The sequence below is a fragment of the Cavia porcellus genome, unplaced genomic scaffold (genome assembly GCF_034190915.1).
Source record: "Cavia porcellus strain 051 isolate PalLab524CR breed Dunkin Hartley unplaced genomic scaffold, mCavPor4.1 scaffold_1, whole genome shotgun sequence".
Lineage (NCBI taxonomy): Eukaryota > Metazoa > Chordata > Mammalia > Rodentia > Caviidae > Cavia > Cavia porcellus.
Window position 1 is genome coordinate 81365188 of NW_026947484.1, and position 25104 is coordinate 81390291.

The window sequence follows — 25104 nt, forward strand, 5'->3', positions numbered from 1 at the left end:
TCAAATTCACTTGTGAACTCATCTGGACTAGTTCTGTTTTGGAAAGTTATTAATTATTGATTTGAGTTTTTTAATAGATAAAGGCTTAATACTAACTGATTTGCTTGGAGTGTTGAAAATTGATTTAATATATTATTTTTATTGCATTTTAATATGTTTTTAGAGTATTTTATAAATTAAGTTTTTTCTGTTTTTATGAACTATTAACAAAAATACAACTATTTTCTTCCAGCCTAGTGTATTAATTGTAACCTACAAGGAACCTGCAAAATCATCTACTCAGTTTGGATCCTATAAACAAGCAGAATGGAGACCAGATAGTACAATGATAGCTGTTTCAGTAAGTAGATTTTTCAACTTCAACAATATTTTCTATATTGTATGGAAGTTTGCTTTTCCTAGATATTCTTTTTAATGTTTCAAGTACACGAGCATTTATCTTCATACTATGGTAAGATTTTCTGAACTGATTCTTGTGTATATGTATTATGTTCTGTTTTTGTGCTTACTGTTTCCTTGTTAACTTTTTGTTTGAGTTTTTGTCTCATAGTGTAGTGCAAACTGGCTTTGAACTACATAAGTGATCTTCCTGCCTCAGTCTCCTGAGTGCTGGGATACACCTGAGTGTCTTTATTGACTTTATTACATCCTATAATCCTTAAACATGGGACTTGTCGTTTGATTGTCTCTCTTTGTACTTTTGTTCCTGAAATCTGATTCAATTTTTTAAAGCTATTTTCCATATTCACATGAGACTGTTGAATTTATATTTAAGTTCTGTCTATGATTCCAAAGGATATTCTACAAACTAAATTTTATGTGTTTGTATCATAATTCTCATAGCATTTGAATCTCTCTGGATTTATCTTATGCTATTACATGTGCCTATAACTGGGTAATTTTATCTTTTCAATGTATATTTTATTTCAATGTGTCATCTGATTTGCATTAACAATATATAGGTTAACATTTATTGAGCACATTCATTGTAAGTACTGTTATAATCAGTTTGCATAGATTAATTCACTTTTGGATTTGTGCTTTGAATTATTCTTCACAGTGGATGAGTAAGTTGAGGCTCTGAAAGTTGTCTTATCCAAATAGTGTATATTGGACAAATAAAATATAAACTTGGGAATTTAGATTTTATTTTTCTTCTCTTAGCCATTAGACAAATTTATCTTTTGGTCAGTCTCTTCCTAGTCCATGTGGTGTTACACTAATATTCTGAAAATGCTCCAGATAGTCAAGTGTGGTAAATTGTTCTGCACTTGCTACATTAGAGATTGGCAAAATAATGATCAGATGCCAGATCAGATACCTTCTGCCTATTTGTATATTGCCCATAGTCTCAAAACAGTTTTTAAATATTTAAGTGATTAAAACAAAGAAGAATATTTGTTTCACTTGAAAATTATAATATCTAAATTTCAGTGTCCATACATAGTTTTATTGTGTTCATATTTATGAACATATGTGTTCATATTTATATCCTGTCTACGATTTGTTCAAACTACAAAAGCAGGATAGAGTTGAATAGTGAGTACAGCAACTGTATGTGATGCTTTCAATGCATTATTATTTGTTTGACATCCTGTAACTCATAGGAGAGTTACTAGTTCATGTATGTCAAATGCCACATATAATGTGACATATATGTTCTTTTTACTGTTAGTATGTCTTTAGTACTCATGTTAAAAGAACAGATAAAGAGAAATACAGACTTTGAATGTCATGCTTTTAAAATACAGTGGAGCATGGAATATTTTATTATTGAATTACATGGCAAAATGTTGTTTTCATTATACAGTGAATTAGAATGTATTGTGTCAGAATGTAGTGTTAATACTATCAGACTAAGTACTCATCACAGAATTTCCAGTTCACTAAAAATAATACAAAATTAGAAAATTTTAAGTCACAATCTCTCCGTGCAGAAGAACTTCTTCACAAAAATCAAATATGAACATCAGTACACCAAGCATAAGATTTGCTCAGTCAATTGGTAAGTCGACAAATGTAATGATCAGTACTTGATATGAAGTGTCAAGGAAGTACTCTGTATAAGTAGCATGTGTGGAACAACTTCAGATGAAAAACTTCTGAAGTTGAATTGCAAAGCCCTAAATTCAGTCAGTCTAGAGGAACCTACTAAGGTATATATTAATTGCTGGTAATAAAAATACATGAGAATAGAAAAAGATTTGGATAGATTTAGAAAACATATAAAAATGTAAGACTTTTAAAGTCTGTAGTTATTGTAAGTTTTTGTCAAAGATAGAAGCTTAATCTCTTGATTTATCCTACCCCACAGCTTTCTGTTTGATGGCTTAGTGGTAAATGTTTATTGGAAACTATGTTAGCTCATGCCTGAAATCAACATTTTCTGAACTTGGAAGAGCCTATTTCACCACTGAATGAATATGGAAAATAGATTTTGTTTTTTTAGCCCCTGTAATAAAACCCAGGGCCTCATGAATGTAATCAAAGTGCTTTACTCCCCTTCTCCCAGAAAATAGCTTTCGCTGCAGACTTAACAATTCCTAATGAATTTTGTCTAAAACTATAGTGCAAACATTGCTTGTCTGTGAAAGTGATATGGGGTGAAGTCATTTCAGTGACAGCCAATCAAAATGTTTGAAATACAAGTAACGTCAGACTCCTTTTTGTATATCCAATGTTCTCACAAATTAAACTGAGATTTTATCCTACACATAATTAGCAGGAGATGTATTTCCTGAGCTCAAACCACAGTTCAGTAGCATTTTAGGACCTTAAAGCAGGTGCGAAAGAAATTTTTGTATTAAAAAACAGTGTGTGTGTACAACAGAACTTCCACATAAAGTTCAGTTAGATGTGATTAGTTAGCATTGTTAAAAAGCAAGCATTAGCTGGGTGTGGTGGCATGTGCCTGTAATTCCATCACATAATGCAAGCATTTGGGAGCCCTAATGCAGGAAAATCACTGAATTTGAGCCAGCCTGAAGTGTTAGTGAAACCCTGTCTCAAAAAGACAAACACACACACACAGAGACACACACAAAGAAAGAAAGAAAAAGAAAGAAGCAAATATGAAAGAAGAATTGCTGAGGATTTAGCTCAGTGGCATAAGCGCCTGCGTGGCTAGTGCAAGGTTGTGGGTTCAGTCTCTGGTACCAAAAAAAAAAAAAAAAAAAAGAAGAATCTTAAGACAGTTTCCGAATAGCCTACCAGGTGATAATTATAATCAATTAAAGTCATGTTCATGGATTGATAATCAGTTTTGACTGTACTTATATGGAAAGGCATTTTCAGATATGAAATATGTAAATTCTCACTGTTGACCAGCATTAATAGATAAGACTTTACAATCAAAGCTGGGGATGGTGGCACATGCCTATAATCCCAGCACTCAGGAGACTGAGCCAGAAAATCACCTTTTGAATTCACCAGCCTGGGCTACATAATAAGGCCAGAGTCAGCCTAAACTGCATTTGGGGCAGACTTTTAACCAAACAAAAACCCCAACCAAACAAAAAACTTGGCAATCAATTTTGGTGCTAGAGAATACTAATTTTAAATTCCATTTAACCAAATGTTTTACCCTTAGCAAAAGAAATTCCATTCTCATTAGCGGATTAGTGGACATGTGTTACTTTAAAAAAATGTAATAGATCAACAATGGCAAACTTTTATAGCTTAAATGATAACAGCCAGCTGTGACACATGCCATAGATTTGCTGCCACTATACATACTGGGTTGTCATTGCTGTTATATTTAGCCTTTTTAAAAATGTTTTGTTTCTTTTTTTATGTATTTAGATAATTATAACACTACAGTTTTGTTTTTTCTCTGCATTAATCATTCCTTTTTATTTTTCTGTATTCTGGTGCCCTAACATCTTGGGGGCTCTGTTAATTCTGGAGAAATTACTTTCTTATGGTAGCCAATTCCTAAAGCTAGTAGTAAAAGACTTACCTACAAGTGTATCTTTGTATGCAAACTAGCCACTTAATAGAATATATCCCCCCAACCACTTCCTTTATCAACTTCTTCATCTCAGGGCCAGGTACAAGACTATTAAAACCACCCTATAGTCCTGAGCCCACTGAAATTATTCAAAACCCAGTCCTAAGCTTGATTCACCAATTCCTTCCTATGGATAGGACAATAAAGACTCTCATCCATGTTACTTCCTTGTTTCTGCATACCCCATGTGGCCTGTTGTATGATGTACTTAATTCCCTTCTCCTGGTGTAATAAACCTTGTTTAATTGCTGTTGTCTCCTGATCTGTTGTCCTTACCATATCTGACTAATAATAAAACCGATGTTGTGAAATTTGCATTTAAGATCCTTTTATTCTCTAAATCGCTATTTAATTACTTCTCTGGTGTTATTTTTTTCATTTGCTTACACAGCCGATAGCCAAACTGGCTTATTATTTATTGGAATATTTAGCAAAAAATGACAAAATTTGCTAATTGTCATGGATGACAGTGGTTAAGTGATATGAGTAGTTAAAGACTCCAGCTTCAAGCTTAGATTGGATGAGTATCTACAGCAAATTAGTGAAAAAATATGAGAACTCAGTTTCATCAAAGAAGATAGAATTGTCAGAATTTAGTCTCAGAATTTTTGTATATAATATTAATTTTTAAAACTTGTTGCCTAAATTTGGCATTTTAACTGTTTTGTGAGTACAGTTCAGAGTCACTAGTTATATTCACCACACTGTACAACTGTCAGCACCACCTATTTTCTTTTATCACCCCAAAATGTAGATTGGCAATGATTAAGCATAACCCAGCATTCTTAATTCTCCCAGCTCCTGGTAACCTCTAATTAACTTTCTATGTCTGTGAATCTACTTAGTCCAGGTACCTTATGTAAATGTAATTATGTTGTCCTATGCATCTAACTTTTGTTGTTTACTCATGAGGTATCAGAACTTCATTCCTTTTTCTGATTGAGTAATATTTCCATCCTATATAGATAGCACATTGTGTTTATCCATTGATCTGCTGATGGACATTTCTGTTATTTTCAGTTTGTAACTATTGCAAATAGCATGGTACCATGTATTTTTCTGTTTCTTCACAGCCAGGAAAGATTTCATTCAGCTCACCTAGGTTGAATGGTGAGAGACTATATGCAAGCAAAGTCTTAGTTTTAGAGAAAATAAGATCTTACTGTGAAATAAGAAGGATGGCCCACGATGGGTCATCAAAAGATCAAGGCTCTTTATCTCTAATCTCTTTATTTTCCTACAATTCCCAGTGAACTTCTGATACACATAATGATCACGTTCATCCTAGGGAATTTGCACCTATAGGTAATATATCTTGAGTCTTCTTTTTTTCCCCCCATTCCTTCCCCTCCCTTCACCCCTTCTTCCCCTTCTTATTTGTAAAACTTTGTTTTTAACCCCTTCCCTTTCTCTCTCTCCCTTCTTCCCTTCCAATCGGAACATTTTATTCCTAATGTCTGTCATCCATTTGGGTCCTTATTTACATTTTGAATTTCCTACACAAAAGACAGTATGCAATATTTAAACAAATGTGTCCAGTTTACTTCACTTCAAAGTGTTGTCCCAAAGTGCATACATTTACCTAAAAAATATCTCAAGTTTATCCTTTGCATGGCAGAGTAGTACTGCTTTATATTTAAAAACCTCATTTTCTTCACCCATTCTTCCGTTGATAGACATCTGAGCTGTTTCCAAATTTAGCTATTATAAATTATAAATTGTGCTGCTGTAAACTTGAGTGTGCGTATATTGCTGTGGTATGCTTTTAACTGTTTTGGGACATACTAGGAAGAGGAATAGTCAAGTGGAACCTCTAGTTTTAGTTTTTGGCGGAATTTCCTTACTGATTTCTGTATTAGTTGTACCAATTTACACTCTCACCAGCAGTGGAGAAGGGTTCCTTTTTGCTCATAGTCTCACTAGCATTTTGTTATTGGTTGACTTCTTGCTGATAGTCATTCTTTGTGGAGTGAGATGGGATCTTAGTATCGTTTTAGTTTACATTTCTTGCTCAATGATGTTGAACATTTTAAAATTTATTTGTTGTTCATACTTTTTCTGAGAATTGTCTGTTCATTTTAGATGCCATTTTTGGATTGGTCTTTAAATTTGGAGGGTCTAATATTTTTGAGTTCTTTGTGTATACTACATATTGGTGTTTTTTCTGAAGAATAGCTGGTAAAAACTTTTTTCCATTCTGTTGATTGTCTCTTTACTTTCTCTTGCTTCTCTTTAGTTTCTTTTGCTGTGCTAATACTTTTTAATAAGATGAGATCCCAGTTGTTGATTCTTTGTAATATTTCCTGTGCAATCAAGGTTTTATTCATAAAAGTCTTTGCCTATACCAGTGTCTTTGAGAGTTTTACCTATTTCTTCTACCAGCAGACTGAGTGTTTCTGTTATATCTGTGATCTGTTTTGATTTTAGTTTAGCGCCTGGTGAGGTATATGGGTCTAGGTTTAATAGATGGCATGTGTAAAGCCAGTTTGTCCACCAGCTTTTATTAAAGAGGCCTCTTAATTTGAAGCACGTTGTTTGGCTCCTTTGTCAAAGATAAAGTGGCTGAGAGTGTTTGGAATTCTGTTTCTGCATCTTTTATTCTGTGCCTCTGATCCTCTAGTCTGTCTGTTTGCCAGTACCATACTGTTGTTATCACTTTGTAGGATAATTTGAAATAGGAGATTGTGCCTTTGTTGCCCAGAAATGCTTTTGCTATTATAGGTCTCTTCAGGTTCCAAATGAATTTTAGGATTGTTTTCTCTAAGTTTGTGATGCATGTTATTTTGATTGGCATTGCATTAAATCTGTTTAACAATTTTGGAAGTATGACCATATTCACTATGTTGGTTCTGTCTGTCCAAGAACAAGGGATAGCTTTCCATTTCTGATACCCTCTTCAATCTCTTTTTTCAGAGTACAGTAGTTTTCAATGTAAAGAACCTTTATCTCCTTTGTTAAATTGATTTCTCTTTCATTTTTCTTGATGGTATTGTATCCCTCATTTCTTTCTCTTTGAGCTTATTATTTATATTCAGAAATGCTGTTGCCTTTTGAATGCTGAGTTTGCATCCTACTATGCTGCCGAGTTTGACTATTAAATCTAGGAATCTTTTGGTTGAGGCTTTGGGGGTCCTCTATGTACAGTATCATGTCACCTGCAAATAATGAAAACTTAATTTCTTCCTTTCTTTATTCGTTTTATTTCTTTTTCTTATTTAACTATTATAGCTCTTTCTAGAATTATATTGAATAGGAGTGGCAATAGTGGGCATCCTTTTCTTCCTAATTTACAGTGAAATGACAGTTTATATAATGTTGGCTGTTGGTTTGTCATAGATGGCTTTTATCAGATTGAGATAAAGAATATCAGTTCCCATTTTCTGGAGGGTTTTTATCATGAATAAGTATTGGACTTCATCAGATGCTTTTTCTGCATCTATTGAGATGATCATTTGATTTTTGTGCTTGATTCTGATAATGTGGTACATTTACTCATTTGCATATATTGGACCATCTCTGCACCCTTGGGATGAATCCTACTTGGTCATGGTGTATAATCTTCTTGATGGTTTGTTACAATTCTGTTTGCTAGTGTCTTATTTAGGATTTTTGGATCTCTGTTCATTAAGGAGTTTGGCTGTAGTTCTTCTTGGTTGGATCCTTCTTGTTTTGATATCAGGGTAATGCTTGCTTTATGGAATGAGTTTGGGAGTATTGCTTTCTTTTCACTTTCATTTAAGACTGAGAAGCATTTTAGACTTTGAGGAGATGTTATTTATTCTCTAAATTTCTGGTAGAATTCAGGGAATCTGTCAGGACGTGGGCTTTTTTTCTGTTAATTTTCATAGGCTGATGTTGGGTTATTTAGAATTTATCTTGATTCAGCGTTGGTAATTCATATATATCTCAGAGTCTCTTGATTTCTTCTGAGTTTTTCATCTTTAATTTAGGGTACAGGTTCTTAAAGTAGATATGGAGGATCTGGATTTCTTTAAGGCCCATTGTGATTTTACCCTTTTCTTGCATGAATTTGAATCTTTTCTATCCTTTTTGATATAGTTAAGGATTTATGTACTTTATGTAATCATTTTGATATAGGACGTATAATATAGGATGATACATGAACCTCCAAATAATATAAGGGAAATATAGAAGTCCCAATCAGCTAAAGACCCAAATGCCAATTTTGTGTTCTCAGTAAAATCAAGGAATGAATTCTAGGAACAAGAGAGATTTATAGTAGGAAGAATTTATTGAGAGAAAAGTAGCTTCTATTTAAAAGATACAGAAAGGATCCTAGAAAGTGGGGTGACCCCACTAACCCTGCTTCTCAAAGGTGTTTTATTGAGCAAAGCCATGAGGTGAGATGAGTTCAAGATGGCACAAAACTATAGTTAACTACCAAGATTACAAGCATAGTAGCTAAGGTAATATTGATCTAATGGAAAATCACAAGGTTGTTATGAGGTGAACCAATGGGATTACAGCAGGTGTAATTGTTTAGGTAACATTGATTAAATGGGAACAAATTGGGAAGCAAGTCACATAGAACACATACATGGAATGAGCGTGGATTTTCTAGAAAGAAATAAACTTGGGAGATTTTAGTTCCTTACAGGTTGATTGATGCCTGTTTAGAATATCAAGCACTGTTGTTCATCCCTATGGGAAGTATGTAGATGTAGTCATTCTTCTTTTTCTTGAAGCCTGGTTTTCAGTGAATATTCTTCTGGCTGAAGTTCTCTTCTGTGCTGAAGGCCTAGCCCTGTCTAACTGCCTACAATATTTATAACTAACTTAACTATCTACAGTATTTTGAAAAACCAACTCTTTTGATTCATTGATTCTTTGTATTGTTATTCTGAGTTGTGTTAATTTCTACCCTGTTCTTTATAATTTCCTTCTTTATGTACTCTTTGGGTTTAACTTGCTCTTTTTCTAAAAGCTTGAGGTTCAATGTGAGATTATTTTAGCTCGCTTGGTTTTTCTGCTGTGAATTCATCTCTATAAATTTCCCTTGTAAGACTTCTTTCATTGTGTCCCTTAAGTTCTGAGAGTTTGTACTGGCATTATCATCTGATGGTAGAAACTGTCTTAATTTCTTCTTTAATTTCAAACAGTGAGCAGATAGCAGCCAGATTATTTGTTCTTTTTCTTTCTTGGTGGGTGGTTTTGTCATTAAACCTTTGGCAATTTTGAAGGAAACCAAATTGTCTCAGTGTCATCCTTATAAGCCCACATCTATCACTTCTTTTACATTCCTAGAATTACCATGAGAAAGTCATGCTAAGTATAGCAGACCAGTGAATGCTTTCAGTTCAGATAGTGAGATGTCATAATATATATGTTTTTCAAGTATGACTTACTGTGCATAGAACATTTTATTTGTTTTTTATCATTTGAATATTTCACATCTTACAACATGTTGTCTAATACAGTTTCCACAATGAATCAGAGTGCTGTCATTCCATCCAACAGGTTTCACTCCTGCCAAGAACCTAATTATATTTTCACATCTAGTTCTAATCATGGATTGTTCAGGCATGCATGATCATTTTGTTGCATTTCAACTAGTCAAATGTGTACTCAACACTGCTATTGTCTGCCTCATCTGAATCAAAGAGATCTTCATTATCTACCTTTATCTCAGTAAATTCTTGCTGCATTTCACTCTCACGACAACTTTGTCTCAAATGGCCATTTGTTTTTTCATAGACTGATTCTAGAAGAAAAATACAAAGAAAACGTTTTTTAAAACAAATCCTACATGCATACAAATTTAGTGATGAACATTTCATTGATAAAACTCAACTGTTGTTGCTTTGGAGCTTCTGTACACATCTTGCCCTTTGCAAAGTTGGTGAATGCACATAGATTCCTGCTTTTCCCAAGTATAGCCTTGTGGGCCACATCAGCTTCCACTGTGTTAAAATACATATTTATATTACAAAGACGTGGTATTTGGGTACATTTTATTTCCCCTGTGATGTCCAGGGATACATACAGAAAAATGTTACACGAAGCATTATGTGGGTAAAAATCTTGATTTGATGCTTATGCACACAGCTTGCTGTGCATCCTGAGTGAAAACAAAGATTACTTCCTGTATTCCCCAGGCATAGCTATTGAGACGCATAGCCAGCTACTGCCGGGGTGTTTTTTATCCATTGTGATGCCCCATATTCTGTTCTTGTGGTGAATTTTTGCAGCCAGCTATCATATGTCTTGGTGTGTGTTTTTTGTTGTGGGTTTTTTTTTGCTCATGAGTAAAGTTCAGTAAACCTCACTTAATCTGTATGTCAAATTATTTTTCAGTGCTTAGAAAGATTTCTGCTGTTCTGTGAACAGGTTTTTTTGTGCTATCTTCTGACTTTTTACTGATTCCCATCAAACTTAAAGTTATTCTGTTTGCATCATCCAGCAGCCATTGGATTGATTCTCCAGGGTCTCTTGCTATTTTTAAGTCTTTCTTTTGAGGATCACTAACTCTAAACCTATCTTCTAAGTCTGATGTTCTGTCCTCATGTTGGTTGATTCTGCTACATATACTTTCAATAGAGTTTTTAATCTCCTAGTTACCTGTTTGGATTTGTTTCATGGAATCTATTTCTTTCCTATCTTGGGCATTTACTGTTTTCGCACTTTTCCTAAAGCTCCCCTATTTTTTTAAACCTGTATCTTCACTAGATTCACTAACCATATCCTTCATTATAGTCATCATCTCTTTATTGATCTGTGAGATTATTTCTGGTTTGTTTTTTTTCTATAGCCTCATTTATCTGCTTTGTTACTTCAGAAAGTTCAGCTAGGTGACTTTTGATTTCTTCACTTCAGTGCTCTTGGAATTGCCTTGAATGAGAGGTCTGGGGTTAGATCTTGCTTTCGTGTCTGTTTTTTATTTCTTTAATTTTTTTTTCTGTGCTGATGCTTGTAAATTGCTTATGATAGTTAACTATTTTACTACTATCAAGACCTCTTTGAGAAATGAATACTTTTCAGAGATGTTATCTAGACATAGCTGACTTTTACCTTTTGAGTCTATCTCAAGATCCTGGCTCTTCAGTTTACTAGGAGCATAAAGTTGCTGACTATTTGGTCTAGCACTTGGTTCTTTGTACTGGAGTATTGTATATTTTATGATCCCCAGGCAATCTCAGTATTGGCATACAAGCAAGAAGAACTAATCATAGTAAGTATGTCATTTGGGCTAAAGTAGTACAGTCAGTAATAACAGTAGTATTAAGCACAGTCTAGAAAGTGCCAAACTGGTCATTGTTAATTTGTCACCTTTAACTCTTTATATAACAAAATCTAAACCAAATCAGAAAATTATATACAGTGAATATCTCCTCAGTAGAGTGATTTCCTCCCTCATGGGGAGGAAAATTTTAAAGGAATAAGAGGGAAAATGGACAAAAAGAGAGACTAGGAGCAAAGCTGAAGGACAAAGGAAAATTATACAAGCTTTGGGAAATTCATAAAGAAAATGAGAGAGGAAGAAAGAAGAATCAAAAACAGCTGCACAAAACAAAAAAACCTTAAAACCATTGTTTATGCTCATGGGAAAACAAGATAAAAGGCAAAAAATAAAAAGGAAAAAATGATTTTGCTGTGATTTTAAGACTGGTCATCTTTTCAAAGTTTACAGTTTTGTGGTAGTGCCCAACTCAGGGTATGTCTCCACTGATAGACAAAGGAGGCAGTCAGAGCCCCCATCCATGCTGGATGAGCCTAGCACATATTAGATTTCCAAATGTTTTATCATCACTTGATACTCTGAAATATTGAACTTCAGGCTTTGGGTGGTTAATATTTTGCATAGAATTTCTGTGTTAATGTTATTCCTCTTCAATATAAGCCCACACTGCATTTGGTTTCCAGCTCAAATAAGGTACCAAAGTTTAAAATTTTGAACAGTCATTCTGTATATGTGCTTGATGTTTGCTGTGGTTTGATTTGAAGCCATTTTCCGTTTGCTTCAGTATTCTTCATATGGCAAGAACATAAAAATGCCCACAAAGAATTAGAAAGATGATTTCACCTAATTGTCTTTACTGTTTTTCTTTTGTTTGCTAGTAAGTTGAACTATAGTTTTTGAGACTGCATATTAAATAGTAAAATTTCTAGTTAAAAGACAAACTTGGCTCTGCTGAAGAAAGTATTTTCCTCTTTCTTTTAAGTGAAGAACAGAAAGGCTGGAAAGAAATTTGAAACCTTGAATAACTTTTTATTTTCTTTGATTCTGCTTTGTTCCGGTAGATACCCAACTCTAAAATGTAGGATTTTACTATTAGTATAAAATAACTTTGTGGAAAACATTTGATGCTTCATACTTATGTTTGAAATTGTTTGGTTAGAAATGGCTGTATGTTCTTTTTAACACAGTATTTATAAAAATGTGAAATGGTTGAGCTTCACAAATCACAGATTATGCCATGATCATATAATAGGACTATTTGTTTTTAATGCAATTTCTGTTCTAAAGATGTGTCATTAACTTACAAACATAATGTTCAGGTTTGATATTCAAATGTTCACAGTTTGAAAATTAAAGGTTTACTTTAATTAGCTGATATTTAATTTTGGAAGTTAAAGATTTTTTTTCCTAATGTATCATAGGTGTAATTGCTGATACACTATCAATTTAAGAAGTCTAAAAGCTTAGCTAAATAACTCAGCAGTTTTACATCCTAGGATGTAAAGGACATGCCCTTATTGCTCTTAGGATGTTGTTTATTGTGTCATCTTGAGACATTTATAAGTTTAAGTGACTCAGCAGGGTGGCAGTTGATAAGCATCCTGAGCCTGTACGAGGGGAGAGGATGGAGATAGTATGAGTGCTACACCCGAGGGCCTTATAACCTGCATACAGTATAAAGGGAAAAAAGAAGCTTATTCCCTTCCTTTTGCTGTTACTGTTTTTGCTGTCTTCTGTTGCCTTCAACTATTGCCCCTCTGCCATGGCACCCTGCTTTGGAGCCAGCTGATTATGAACTAAAATCTTTAAAAACTGTAATCTAAACCTTTCTTTAATTTTGGGCATCAAGTATTTTGTCTCAGCAGTGAGAGAAAAGTAAGACAAAATTTGGTATCAGTAGTGGGGTCGGTGCAGTGATTGACTATGTGGTTGGAAATCACCTGTGGAAAGAGGTTTAAAAGGTTCAGAGATATCACCTAAAAGAGTAGAGCTAGAATGCCTTAGGCTGTTCTATATGGGAGATTCTTGTCAGATCTCAGAAGTCCAGAAAACCAATAAAGACCAGGCTCAGGAGGTTTGTGATGTGAAGGAGTACTGTACGCCAGCCCAGATGATGTATGCTATGGCTTGGCAAAAAGTTTGTTTCCATTTTGCTTCTGTTCAGAGAGTTTGCCTAAAACTGAGAGTAAGGGTGGTACATTTAATAATCTGGCAGAAGAAATTTCAAGGCAATCAGATGTTGAGCCTGTGGCATGGCTACTATTGGGGGCTTTTAGCAAGATTTATGTTGAGAATTAATGGCAAAGAGCTCAGCAGGATAATTGAAAACATTGAATTTGTCCAGAAAGGAAACTCCAGTAAAACTGTGAACTGCAGAGATAGAAGAGAGATCTTAGTTACTGAGAAGAAACATATTTAGCTCGAGGACATCACAAAAAGGAGCAAATCCCCATGATTTGCATCCTCAGTACTGCAAAAGTGAAAGATGTGCTTTGAGGAGAAAGCTGCAGAGTGCCATGTTCAAAATACACATTGCACCATGTTCCATGATGGTGAAAGCATAGAAAATTTGTTCCTCAAAATTGAATTCAGAGTACCTAGCTTTAGAGAGCCCTTCCTGGTCCTTGTCATGGTCTAGGAGGTTTATATTCATAATCCCAAGGAAAAGTTAACTGGAATTCTAGTGTGTTAATTACCAATCTTTCACTTCCAGTGCAACCCATGGCAAGAATAAAGACACTAAAGCACTTTTGTAATTGTGGGGAGCCAAACGGGTCCTAAGTCCAGGTAGGGTGATAGAACAAAAGCCTAGACCAAGTTTAATTCTCCACAATGGGAGGAGGTCAGGGGTTAGTGATTGTGAGAGGAGAGGTACATTGAGTGCTGTGAGTTTGGCTAGGTAGGTGGTTTGAAATCACGTCTGTATTATGCAGAGAGAAAGCTATGCAGAAAGAGTAATCTGCATAACAATTCAAGTTCGTATCTAATGTATTGGGTTTGATGCTTCAGCTCCATGTGTAATATTTTATGCTCTGGAAAGTCATAGTAGCATCTTATCTCAAGGCTTGAACCCAGCCAACAGCATGGAGTGGGACTCTCACTCCCACCTGGCTCACACATGCTTCTTGGGAGCTACAGGGTGGGGCAACACTGACCCATCACCTTGCTTCAAACACCTTGGCTAGACTGATTTGCATTGCTTAAAGCCAGTTGAGGGGATAGGGAAAAGTCCTAGCCAGCTCTGCACCTACCAATACATAGAAATAGGGCCTATGTTTAGCCAAAATGAAGATATTGCTCTTCTTTCAAGGTAGTCATCCACACCCAGTTATCCAGGTGCTTGACCCCTAAAACCAAGAGAGGAAAGCCTGGCTACTGCTCCAGCTGACAGCAGACCTTGGCATCATCCACATGATGCTGGTTTTAGGTGCAAAGTGCAAAAGTTGTTGGGTTAAAAAGGCTTCTACCCAGATTTAAGAAGGCCTACAAAGCCAGGCAGTGTACCCTGAAAAGGCACTATGTAAAGCTGTGAGGATAAAGCCAAAAGTGTAGTGAAGACCTGAGAAATTTGGAGAATACAGAAATATGGGTTGTCTGAGAAAATCGGCAAGGAGAGGGTCCAAGAGAAAAGCTATAACCACCAGAAATGCCACATGAGTGGAGGCACCCATGCCCTTTGAAGCTCACAACTTGCCACAGATTATCTTGGATGCTACACATGGGGCTACAGGACTTAATGTTTGCCCTGCTTGATATTAGACTAGCTTTGGTCCCTGCTAGGATTATTTCCAAAAGATGAAAAATATTTCCAAAAGATGAGAAGTATAAAATAAAAAGCGGCCTTTATTCTGAGAACACAGAGAGAGATGACTGGCACCCCCACTGCTGGCGTCCAGCAATCTCTCCGGCGGACACGTGGCGTGGGGGCATGTAAATAGCCTCGGTTTGGGGTGGAACCTAAGGCGGGCATTAGGGATGCACAGGTAGCCCATTGGTCCTAGGTTTGGCGCCATATGTAAATTTCCAGGGGCGGGAAGATGGCATCACAGGTAACTTCCTAGGGGCAGGAGAGATAGGGGCTTCCTGCTTCCAGTTGAGGCTTTCCTGGCTACAGTGTCCTGTCTGGGCCAGAACCCTTTCATATCCCGTCTTATTATGAAAAGGGGCGAAGATTTCTCTCTTTAACTACTTCCTGCTGGCAGAGGGCGCTGTACTGGAGCTTAGGGGGAGTCGACAGGATGAAGGTTGATGCCCAGGTAGATGCTGGTGCCAGGTATTTTAGCCAGGATAACTTCACTGGTGAATGCACGTATGTTAGACTGAAAAAACAAAGAGACAAGATGTTATGAGGAGACATGGCACTGTCATATTTAAGGACCCAGGTGACGTAGAAGGAAAGGTGCCTTTGATTTAGACATATCATTCTATCAGGACCATGTTCAGGTAGAAACATTTCCACGGTAAGGCAGAATTCTGAAAATTAAACGTGGGGTTAGGAGGAGTGGAGTTATGAGAGGTGCTTACTCCCCCATCTGAAAGCATAAAAGTTAAGACGGTAGGTTGGTAAGGCTTGTCTCTGTTATGCATGATGTTGGAGTCTATATGCAATACTGTTAAAGAGCCCTGCTGTAAAATGATCATTAATAGAATGTAAGGAATTAGGAACCAAAGTGGATAACAAAACATGACTTAGCCTGCTAACTGTGGCTGCGAGGCCTTCATGAAACGGAGATGGGTGGGTGACAGAAGATGAGATGACCACTCAGAATGATCAGATTTAGGGCTGGGAGGGCACCTCTTAGCCTGAGTGATGTGAAATGAGGATGGGAGTCCAGCAACTTTGATTTAGGCATGGGTCGCTGAAACCTGGTTGTAGTCCTTGGAATGATTTGCTGTAACAGAACTTTAGCAAGTATACAGCAGTTTGCCTGGTTGTGAGAAAGGCTTTTATGTCTCCTGAAAAAGTATAAACAAAGTGAGAAGACAAAATGTATCTGTCAGTCTTGACCAGGGTTATCTGACAAATTGGTGAATAAAAAAGGAAGGGGGTGGGTCTTATATCACTGAGGAGAGGTTTGCTAGCAATAATAGGTAGAAGCTGTTGAGGCCTCAGTGTGTCTCAGTCAGCCTGTATAAAAGGCATTTTAAGATTTAGGACTGGGACCTGCACAAAATAGGCCCTGTTTATAAATGGCATAGGTTGACCATCTATACCCCATCATAGAGATTGAAGACTTAATATAGCAGCCTCACAACTCAGGAAGAACTCTGTATATATGGCTCTATGTACACAAATATAGAGAATTGTCTTACCTGAGACTTTAGTGTGACTTGGAATCTGAGATGGACACCTTAAAGGGGCTGTTGTTGCCCTGAACCCCCTCAGTCTTCGGCAGCAATTTTCTGTCAGTGACGAATCTGGCAGTGTCGACATTTCGTGTGAGAGCTAGAAGTTAGGATGGTTTACCCACGCTTTGGTGGCTAGGACAGTCCAGCAGCCCTGAAGTAAGGTCTCAAAGAACACCGGGATAGGGCATTTTGTTGCCCAATGTTTTCTGCTGCATTTGAGCATGGTCCATGGTGGGGGGCCAGGCAGCTCTGCCTTCTGTAGGTTTACCTGTCTCAGAACTCCAAGTGTCACAAGTGTTAAAAATATGAAAAACCATATTAAGATCTCTATAAGGTTTGAAGGTCAAATTTTGCCTTTTTGTTTGGGATTCGGACTACAGTAGAATTAAGTAAGTATGTGGGAATTTAATACTGGCATTTTAGATCAGAGAGCAGGCTTTATCTGGATAGCATATCGCTTTTTTATAGGGTGACACATACAATTAACAAAAAAGTTTTAGTCTGCCCAAAAAGGCTTTAATGGAAACATTTTACAGTAAAGGTTTAGCAATGTTATGAATAAATCTATCAAAACTGATCTAGTACTGTCAAATTCTGAACACATTTACTTTTAAAGTTGTTATTTGCAGTAGTATGAACCAAAACAAATAAAATAAAACTTTGAAGAAAACCCTTGTCTTGAAATAGAGCTAGTGGTTCCCAGCAAAAGGGAATTTATAACCTTAGTTGTTAAACAGGAGATTGGTGAAGATTTTGATTGATAAAGAAGGCTGGTAAAATTATCAGGTGGCCAGTAACCTTGATTAAATGGTTTGAGAATTGTGATTAAAAAAAATAGCATCTCTTGAGCGGAGCCGAATTGTAAAAAAAAAGCATGCCTGAAGTGGAGCCGCTGAGCTGCTGTTTCACGGCACACAGGCAGAGCAAGCCCAGCATGGGGGTGGGGCGAGTGCCGGGATGTAGCATGCAGGGGCGGGCTGGGATTGCCCTTGGAAACGTGTAAGGTGGCAGCGACAACAGCGCATGGGGGAGGGAGGGGCTGGGAGGCGGCCCGACACAGTGCGCGAAGCTGGAACTGCTTGCGGGGCACGAGGATTAGAAAGCCAGTTTAGGAACACAGCTGGGTTTTGATTAGCCTCCTGGACCTGTTTTAAAAGTTTGTTATAGTTAGTATGCTCGACCTGCTCTGGCACAGGTATAGGCCCAGGGTCATTATCAGCAGTGTTTACCTTATGTCTGTGATCAGCTTCTTTTTGAGCTGCTTGCCACAGCTGATTCCGTTCTTGTGAACTGAGAGTGGTATTTAGAATCACATCCTTAAAATGTAAATCATAAAAATTAGTAATAAATTTAAATTGCCTGATATAATTCTGTGGGTCAACAGAGAGGCTACTTAATTTATGGGTAATCTGGATAGATCAGAAAGGGAAAAAGGCACATGGATGTTAACAAGTTCCTTGGGGCCAGCTTGCTCCCGAAGCGGTAGCAGAGCCTGAGGAGAAGATTCCAGAGCAGAGGGCCATTGGCAGCCATCCGTCCAGTAGGCGTGTGTGAGCAATCATCTGTAGAGGGCCTACAGAGCTGCTGCTGGTCACCCTGGGAAACACAGGCAGATAGCGTCTCACTGTGTGCCTTACAGTGAGAGAATTGCTGTTGGCAGCACAATGAAGCATCATGTGCACTGCAACAGGGCGGCTGTTGCAATTCCCAAGAGGAGCCACAAGGGAGTGCCCGTTGACAGTGAGCGTCCTGGGAACATGGCGGCGCCTTGTCACGTGACTCAAAACATGGTTGCATCCTATCACCATGTGACCCTCCTGAACATGGCGGCACCATGCCACATGGCAGAGGGTTGCATCATGGCGACTGTTCCTGGCGCAAGCTGGAACAATCACACGGCCTGCTGGAAGGACATAGCGACTGAGACCTAGTATGGTGGGCGGGCAGTGAGAATGCTGTAGGGGATAGAGAATTCTCAGGAGAAAAAGAAGTCAGAGACTTCGAGGAAGTGCTAACAGAGGGATCAGAGCTGCTGGGAGAGTTATGGGTCCCAGGAGACAGAGGGGGAGAGGATCGCACAGCGGGAGATAACTGCGACACAGAGGGATTAGAGCTGCTGGAAGAGTTATGGATCCTGGAAGGCAGAGAGGGAGATGATTGCACAGCGGGAGGTATCTGCAACGGAGAGGGATTAGAGCTGCTGAGAGAATCAGGCATAGGGGGAGGGGAGAGCGGTCCGACGGGAGGTAACGGCAGGGAATGAGTTTGGGGGTAGGCAGGCGGTGGCCGGGAAAACACCGGAGGGCAGGATGGAAAAGTTTGCGGTGCGGTAGACTTAGTTAAAAGTATCTGAGCGGGAGCCCAAGACTTAATGAGAGATGGGCGTGTTCTCAGAATAAGGAAGGCCTGGATATAAGGGAGTTCTAATAACTTGTTGCCAGCTTGACAAAAATCCTACAAGTTCCTGAGAATGCAGGGGTCAAATGTTCCTTCTTTGGGCCAACGCTTGCCAATAAGCGGGTAGGTTGGCCAGACTTTCTGGCAGTAAAAAGTTAATTGTTTAGTTTTTATGGTACTTTTAATTTTTAGAGTACGTAAATTGGAAATTAGGCATTGTAAAGGCATCTTTTGGGAGTTAGAAAATTCGTTCCCCATGACTGATTCAGGCAAGAAAAAAGCCGGTGGTCCAGAACAAGCCATCACTCGTTTGTGGCACCACTCGGCAGCTACGGTTCCAAAAACTTGTATATTCCAGTCATCACTGAGAGATTTACGAGTGGAGCCCACGTGGGGTCAGTAACAGTTTTGCCCGTGAAAGCGCAAGGCTTTAAGGGAAATGAGGCATTCTTTCAGTGTGAGTGGTCCAAAAATCTCTGCTTTGGGCTATCCAAACCCAAAGAACGTGAGAGATTTTATAGAGTGTGGACACAGGTTTTCCCAGAAAGAACCCTGCCCTGGGCTGTCCTAAGACGTGAAAATGCACAGACCCACGCGAACGGGGAGAACAGTCGACTGGGGCTGCCCAGTGCCAAAAGTTCCCCGGGGAGTGCTCACCTGAAATCAATCTGGCCGATGCTGAGTGCAGGCGGCTGGCAACAGGGACGTCTTGGGAGAGGAAAGAGCTTGGGATTAATCCAGGATGTTACCTGGTTATTAGCTAGGGGACTAAACTGGGTATGTCCCAGGAGTCAGTCGCCTGCCAATTGAGTCACGGCACCAAATGCTAGCATTATTTCCAAAAGATGAAAAATATTTCCAAAAGATGAGAAGTATAAAATAAAAAGCGACCTTTATTCTGAGAGAGATGACTGGCACCCCCACTGCTGGCATCGGGAGATCTCTCCGACGGACACATGGCGTGGGGGCATGTAAATAGCCTCGGTTTGGGGTGGAACCTAAGGCGGGCATTAGGGATGCACAGGTAGCCCATTGGTCCTAGGTTTGGCGCCATATGTAAATTTCCAGGGGCAGGAAGATGGCATCACAGGTAACTTCCTAGGGGCAGGAGAGAGAGGGGCTTCCTGCTTCCAGTTGAGGCTTTCCTGGCTACAGTGTCTTGTCTGGGCCAAAACCCTTTCAGTCCCAATTTTTTGTTCCCCTGCTTATAATTTTTTAAATCAAATTGTTTATCTTGTGCCATTAAATGTTAAATAAAAGTGCTTAACTTTTCATCTATACATGGGCTTACAGCTAAGAATTTGCTTTACATCTCAGAGGAGACTAGAGTGAGACTCGGACTTTTCAGCAGTGCTAAAACTGCCAGGAGTTTGGCAACTGTTACAGACATACTAAATGCCTTTTACATAAAAGGATATGCATGAGTCTTTTAGGGACCAGAGGCAGAATGTTGTCGATGTCCGCTCCCGGCCGGCAGGAAGGACACACGACAAAGCCTGGCAGTGGACAACCTTTTCTTTTATTTTCCTTCTCCGTACAGCCTGCCCTGGGATCGCTCCCAGCCGAAGCCTCCTTTGGTCCGCTCCCCGCGGCTCCTTCTGGGCTTCTACTTCCGGGCTTCTTCTTCCCCCCCAGGGGTGGCACCAGTATATATACGGATACAGTGTCCAATCATGTTAAAGTAAGCAAGGCAAGCTGATTGGCTAACATCATCAGTTGCCAGGCAGACTATATTGTTGAGCGGGTTGCTTACGCGGTAAGCAGGAAACTAACGTGCTCGATGGGAGGGGTAATCTACCTCAGGCTTTACTCTTTACTACAGGCCTCACGTCCGCCAATTGAGGCGACCGGGCTCGGGGCTGCGGCTCCCAACATCTCCCCCTTTTTTATTTTTTTTTTATAAATGTGCGCATCGTAGCCCTTCCTGGACTGGGTGCAGAGGCTTATGCCCTATGTGTAGGCCCACCGTAGGTCCTTGGCTTAGACCCTGGTCGGCCGTCCCATGGTCTGTCAAGGCCCTGAGGCCCTCGTCCTTTTTCTAGGGCCAGGCACAAACTGGACAGAACCTGGATGCACACAAGCTTGCACTCATTTCCTCTCCGTAAAGAAATCCCCTCGGAGAGAAATTTAGACCTGGGCAGCATCTAACAGTCCAGCGGCTTACGTGCAGGATGGGGTAGGGCCTGGCTTAGGTTGAGTCGCACCAGGGGAGTACGCTCTTACCCGTCATTGACTCTCCTACCCAGCTATGTCATAATTTTTTAGAGTAGGAGTGTGGGAAGCTCACCACCCCTAGACTCGGTCGTAGGCTAGGCGAGCGAGCCATGCATATGCCTGAGGATCTTCTTGTCCATTTCGGGCTACCGCTATTTCTATTCATCTTGTTGGTTGGTCTGTGATGGATCTCCGGTAGGGCAGGTCTGATCTTCAGTCGAGGGCTTTGTCGCCCGTGTCAGTCTCTCCGGTACCCACAGTGGTTCTCGTCCCGATTCCTGTGGGAAAACACAAACCGCGCCTCGGTTCCAGCTGACCACTGGATCCGGGCCCATCCATTGTCCTGTCAGGACATCTTTCCACTTCACCCACCCTTTATGGTTGGGGGAAGGGTTGCAGTGCTCCACGGCTGGGGAGCAATTATCATTATTTAAATTTAAAAAATTGTGTGTGAATAGTGCCATGGAAAATCGTGCCTTTGGGGCCAGGCCTTGGCCTACTCCCCCTTTTTGTTTTTGTAAAATTTCTTTGAGGCTTCTATGAGCCCTCTCAATGATTCCTTGACCTTGGGGATTGTATGGGATACCATGTTTTAATTGAACCTCCATCATTTTGCAGAACTCATTGAAGGCTTTGCCTATATAGGCTGGTCCATTATCAGTTTTTAATATTTTTGGTTTGCCCCATGCGGCCCAAGCCGCCAGGCAATGATTGATCACATTAGACACTTTTTCACCTGTTTCTGCTGTTGCGAATATGACGTGAGAACAGGTGTCTGTGGAAACATGAACATATTTAAGAGTCCCAAACTCCTGTATATGTGTGATGTCCATCTGCCAAACATCACCAGGGATCAAACCTCGAGGGTTTACTCCCATCGGTATGGCAGGTTTGTATGTGGCACAGGAGTCACATAGTCGCACGATATCTCGTGCATCTGCTCTGGAAACATGGAAATGGTTTGCTAGTGTCCTGGCATTGACATGAAACTTATCATGGAAGGCACGGGCTCGCTCGATTGGTGTTAGTAAGGTAAAAATCCATAACGGGCGAGTGGCAGTATCAGCAGCCGCATTCCCCTGTGCCATGGGCCCCGGCAGGGATGTATGTGCTCTTATGTGGGTGGTGAAGACCTTATGGTGTCTGTTCTGAAGCAATGTCTGGATAGACAGGAACAGCCCAGCCACTGTGGAAGTGGATCTAATTAAACCGGCAGTCTCAAGCACTTGCATAGCATTGACCACATACCTAGAATCGGAGACAATATTAATGGCTTCTGAGAACCGTTCAAGAATCGTTTTAACGATCTGCAGTTTTATCACCTGAAGCTGATCAGGTTTAAATTGTATGGTAACCGGGGGCTTGCCTAGGATCACATAGGCGCCTATCCCCGTCTTGGAGCCATCTGTATATATTGTAGTTGCTGGGACTAATGGCTCAGAGGCAGTAACCTTTGGAAAAATTACAGGGTGCTGAGTAACAAATGACAAGATAGGGTCTTTAGGGTATTGATTGTTTATATCCCCATGGAAAACACATCTCAGAATGGCCCATGTATCTATGCAGGCAGCCAGGGTCTTGATCTGGCTGGCGGTATAGGGTACTCAGATGGCTTGTGGTCCTGAGCCAAAATGTTGGACAGCTCTATCATGCGCTTCAAGGGCCAATGAAGCGACTGCCTCCGGGTAATGCTCTATGACTTTTGCAGGTGAGACCTTAGGGTGTATCCACAGTAATGGTCCTTTCTGCCAAATCACCGCTGTGGGCTGTAGACTAGTCTGTAGCAAACAGACATCAAAGGGTCGCCCTGGTTCAATTCTGTGTAAGGTAGCCCCACCTAAGGCTTTTTCCACTCTCTGTAAGGCAGCTCTTGCCTCAGGAGTGAGCCTCCTGTGGGAGGCTATATCTGGGTCTCCCTTTAGAAGGTCGAACAGGGGTTTGAGATCTGAATTTGGTATATGTAAATATGGCCTAATCCAATTAATGTCTCCCAATAGCTTTTGCATGTCATTTAGGGTCCTAACGCCATCCGTCCTAATGGTGACCTTCTGTATAAGTCTGGAGGCGACACTGAGGTCCACACCTGCTGACCCAGGGGTGGCCCTTGTTGAAGGCTGCCATCCTGAGCTGTCCTGTCTCTGGGGCGGGGGCCCGCCTGTGAAGGGGGCCCCCTCTGGCCGTTTTTTGGCCCTCTAGCATCTCGTCCACAAATACGGTTGCCCTGAGCATCAAAGACCGACCTACACTCCTCAGCTTTGTGTGATCCCCTCTTGCATCGCCCACAAACATATGGTTCTTCATTCCTAGGGCGAGGCCTAGCATCTGCATTGTTTGGGCAATGACGTTTAATGTGTCCTGGCTCCCCGCAGGCAAAACACCCTTTAGCCTTACATTCCCCTTCTAACCCGCGAGGTCCCCTCTGCTGTACAGCCGCGGCCAGGAGAGCAGCCACTCCCGAGTTGGAGAGCGGCCCCCCTATCTCTCTACATATCCTAATCCAGGCGTTGAGGTCCTTGTTCTTATGAGGAGCTATCGCTGCCTTGCACTCCTTTGTACATTGCTCGAAAATCAGCTGCCTTACCAGCGGTCGAGCCACTCCCGGATCAGAAAATATCTTATCGGCAGCATCTTGCATTCGGGCCACAAAGTCAACAAATGGCTCTGTGGTACCCTGAATTATTTTTGAAAGACACAAGGAGGCTGTTCCGGCACCACTTACCTGCTTCCAGGCGCGGAGCCCTATGGCGTTGATTTGTTCATAGACAGCGCCGGGGAACTGAGTCTGATCATCAGCGTGCCGACCTTCTCCCATAAGCATTTCCTTGTTCCACCCCCGGTTTCCCCGACTGGCGTTTCTCTCAGTCTGCTCTGCAGAGAACTCTGCGTACCAGGCTCGCCAATCCAGGTAACTACCCGAGGGCAGACACGCCTTTGCCAGCTGAATCCAGTCCGCGGGGATGAGGGGCCCAGAAGACAGGTTCTCCAGCATGGCAATGGTGTAAGGCGCAGTCGGCCCAAAGGTTGTAACTGCATTTTTAAGTTCTCTAATCTGCTTTATCTCAAAAGGCTCCCATGCATTACGTCCCTGGCCCATAGCTACTTGTACAGGAAATATCCCGTAGGGGCCACTATCTATCCCAGGTGGTGGATGTACCTCATGAAACAAACGTCCCCCCTGCCAAAGCCGCCTGTAAAAATACTGACCCGCCGGCGGCGGAGCATAAGACGGCGGCCATGATTGGGCGGAAAATGGGGGCCCGTGCATCACTTCCTGTTCTGGCGAAGGGGAAGGGAGCTCCCAGGCGGCCGCCTCGCGGCGAGGGATCGCCTCCGGGAACAAGTTCCAGGGCGGAGCAGAAGGTTCTGTCTCCCTCCCCTGCCAGGGGGCGCTCAGATGCTCTCTGCTTTTTCGTAAGCCTAGCTGAGCGGAGCGCAATTCGCGGCGCAACACAGCGAAAGAGCCTTGCGTCTCCCCATCAAGCGACTTAGGCCCCTGACAGCTGGTCTCTTTGGCCTCCTCACCATTCAACCTTCCCTCGTCCTCGGAGTCAGACGACTCCGAGGCTAGAGCCCCGTCCTTCTTCTTAGCATCTTTGTTCCCCTTGACGGGCCCCTCTCGGGAGCTCCCTGACTGGGCCTGCTCAAATACCCTGCGTACTTTTGTAAGCTCTTGAGAGCTTTCTCCACAACCACCCTCGCTCTTAGTGTTGCTACCTAGCATGTTTCCCATCTTTTAATATGTTACTCACCGCGTGAGGCCCAAGGAATCCGCCACTTACGCGTGAGCCTGAGGGGAGTCTAAAAGCCCTGTAGGTGCGCACCACCCAGAGCCCAGGCTTATCCCCAACTCACCTGTCTCGCAGCTCTGTACTGGAGCGTTGTCCGCTGTCACGTCTCGGGGGTGATCAGTCCCCGTGCGGGCCTCCAAATGTCGATG

General features: G+C 40.8%; 1 protein-coding gene across 3 annotated transcripts in view; it reads left to right on the top strand.

The window, feature by feature from the left end:
- Ric1 (RIC1 homolog, RAB6A GEF complex partner 1) overlaps positions 1 to 25104 on the top strand; it is a 166025-nt gene that overhangs the window by 39299 nt on the left and 101622 nt on the right. For all 3 annotated transcript variants that reach the window (XM_063250756.1, XM_003472180.5, XM_063250760.1), the window contains exon 2: positions 233 to 340. In XM_063250756.1, the coding sequence (XP_063106826.1) occupies positions 233 to 340 (108 nt within the window). The remainder of the gene's footprint in view (positions 1 to 232; positions 341 to 25104) is intronic.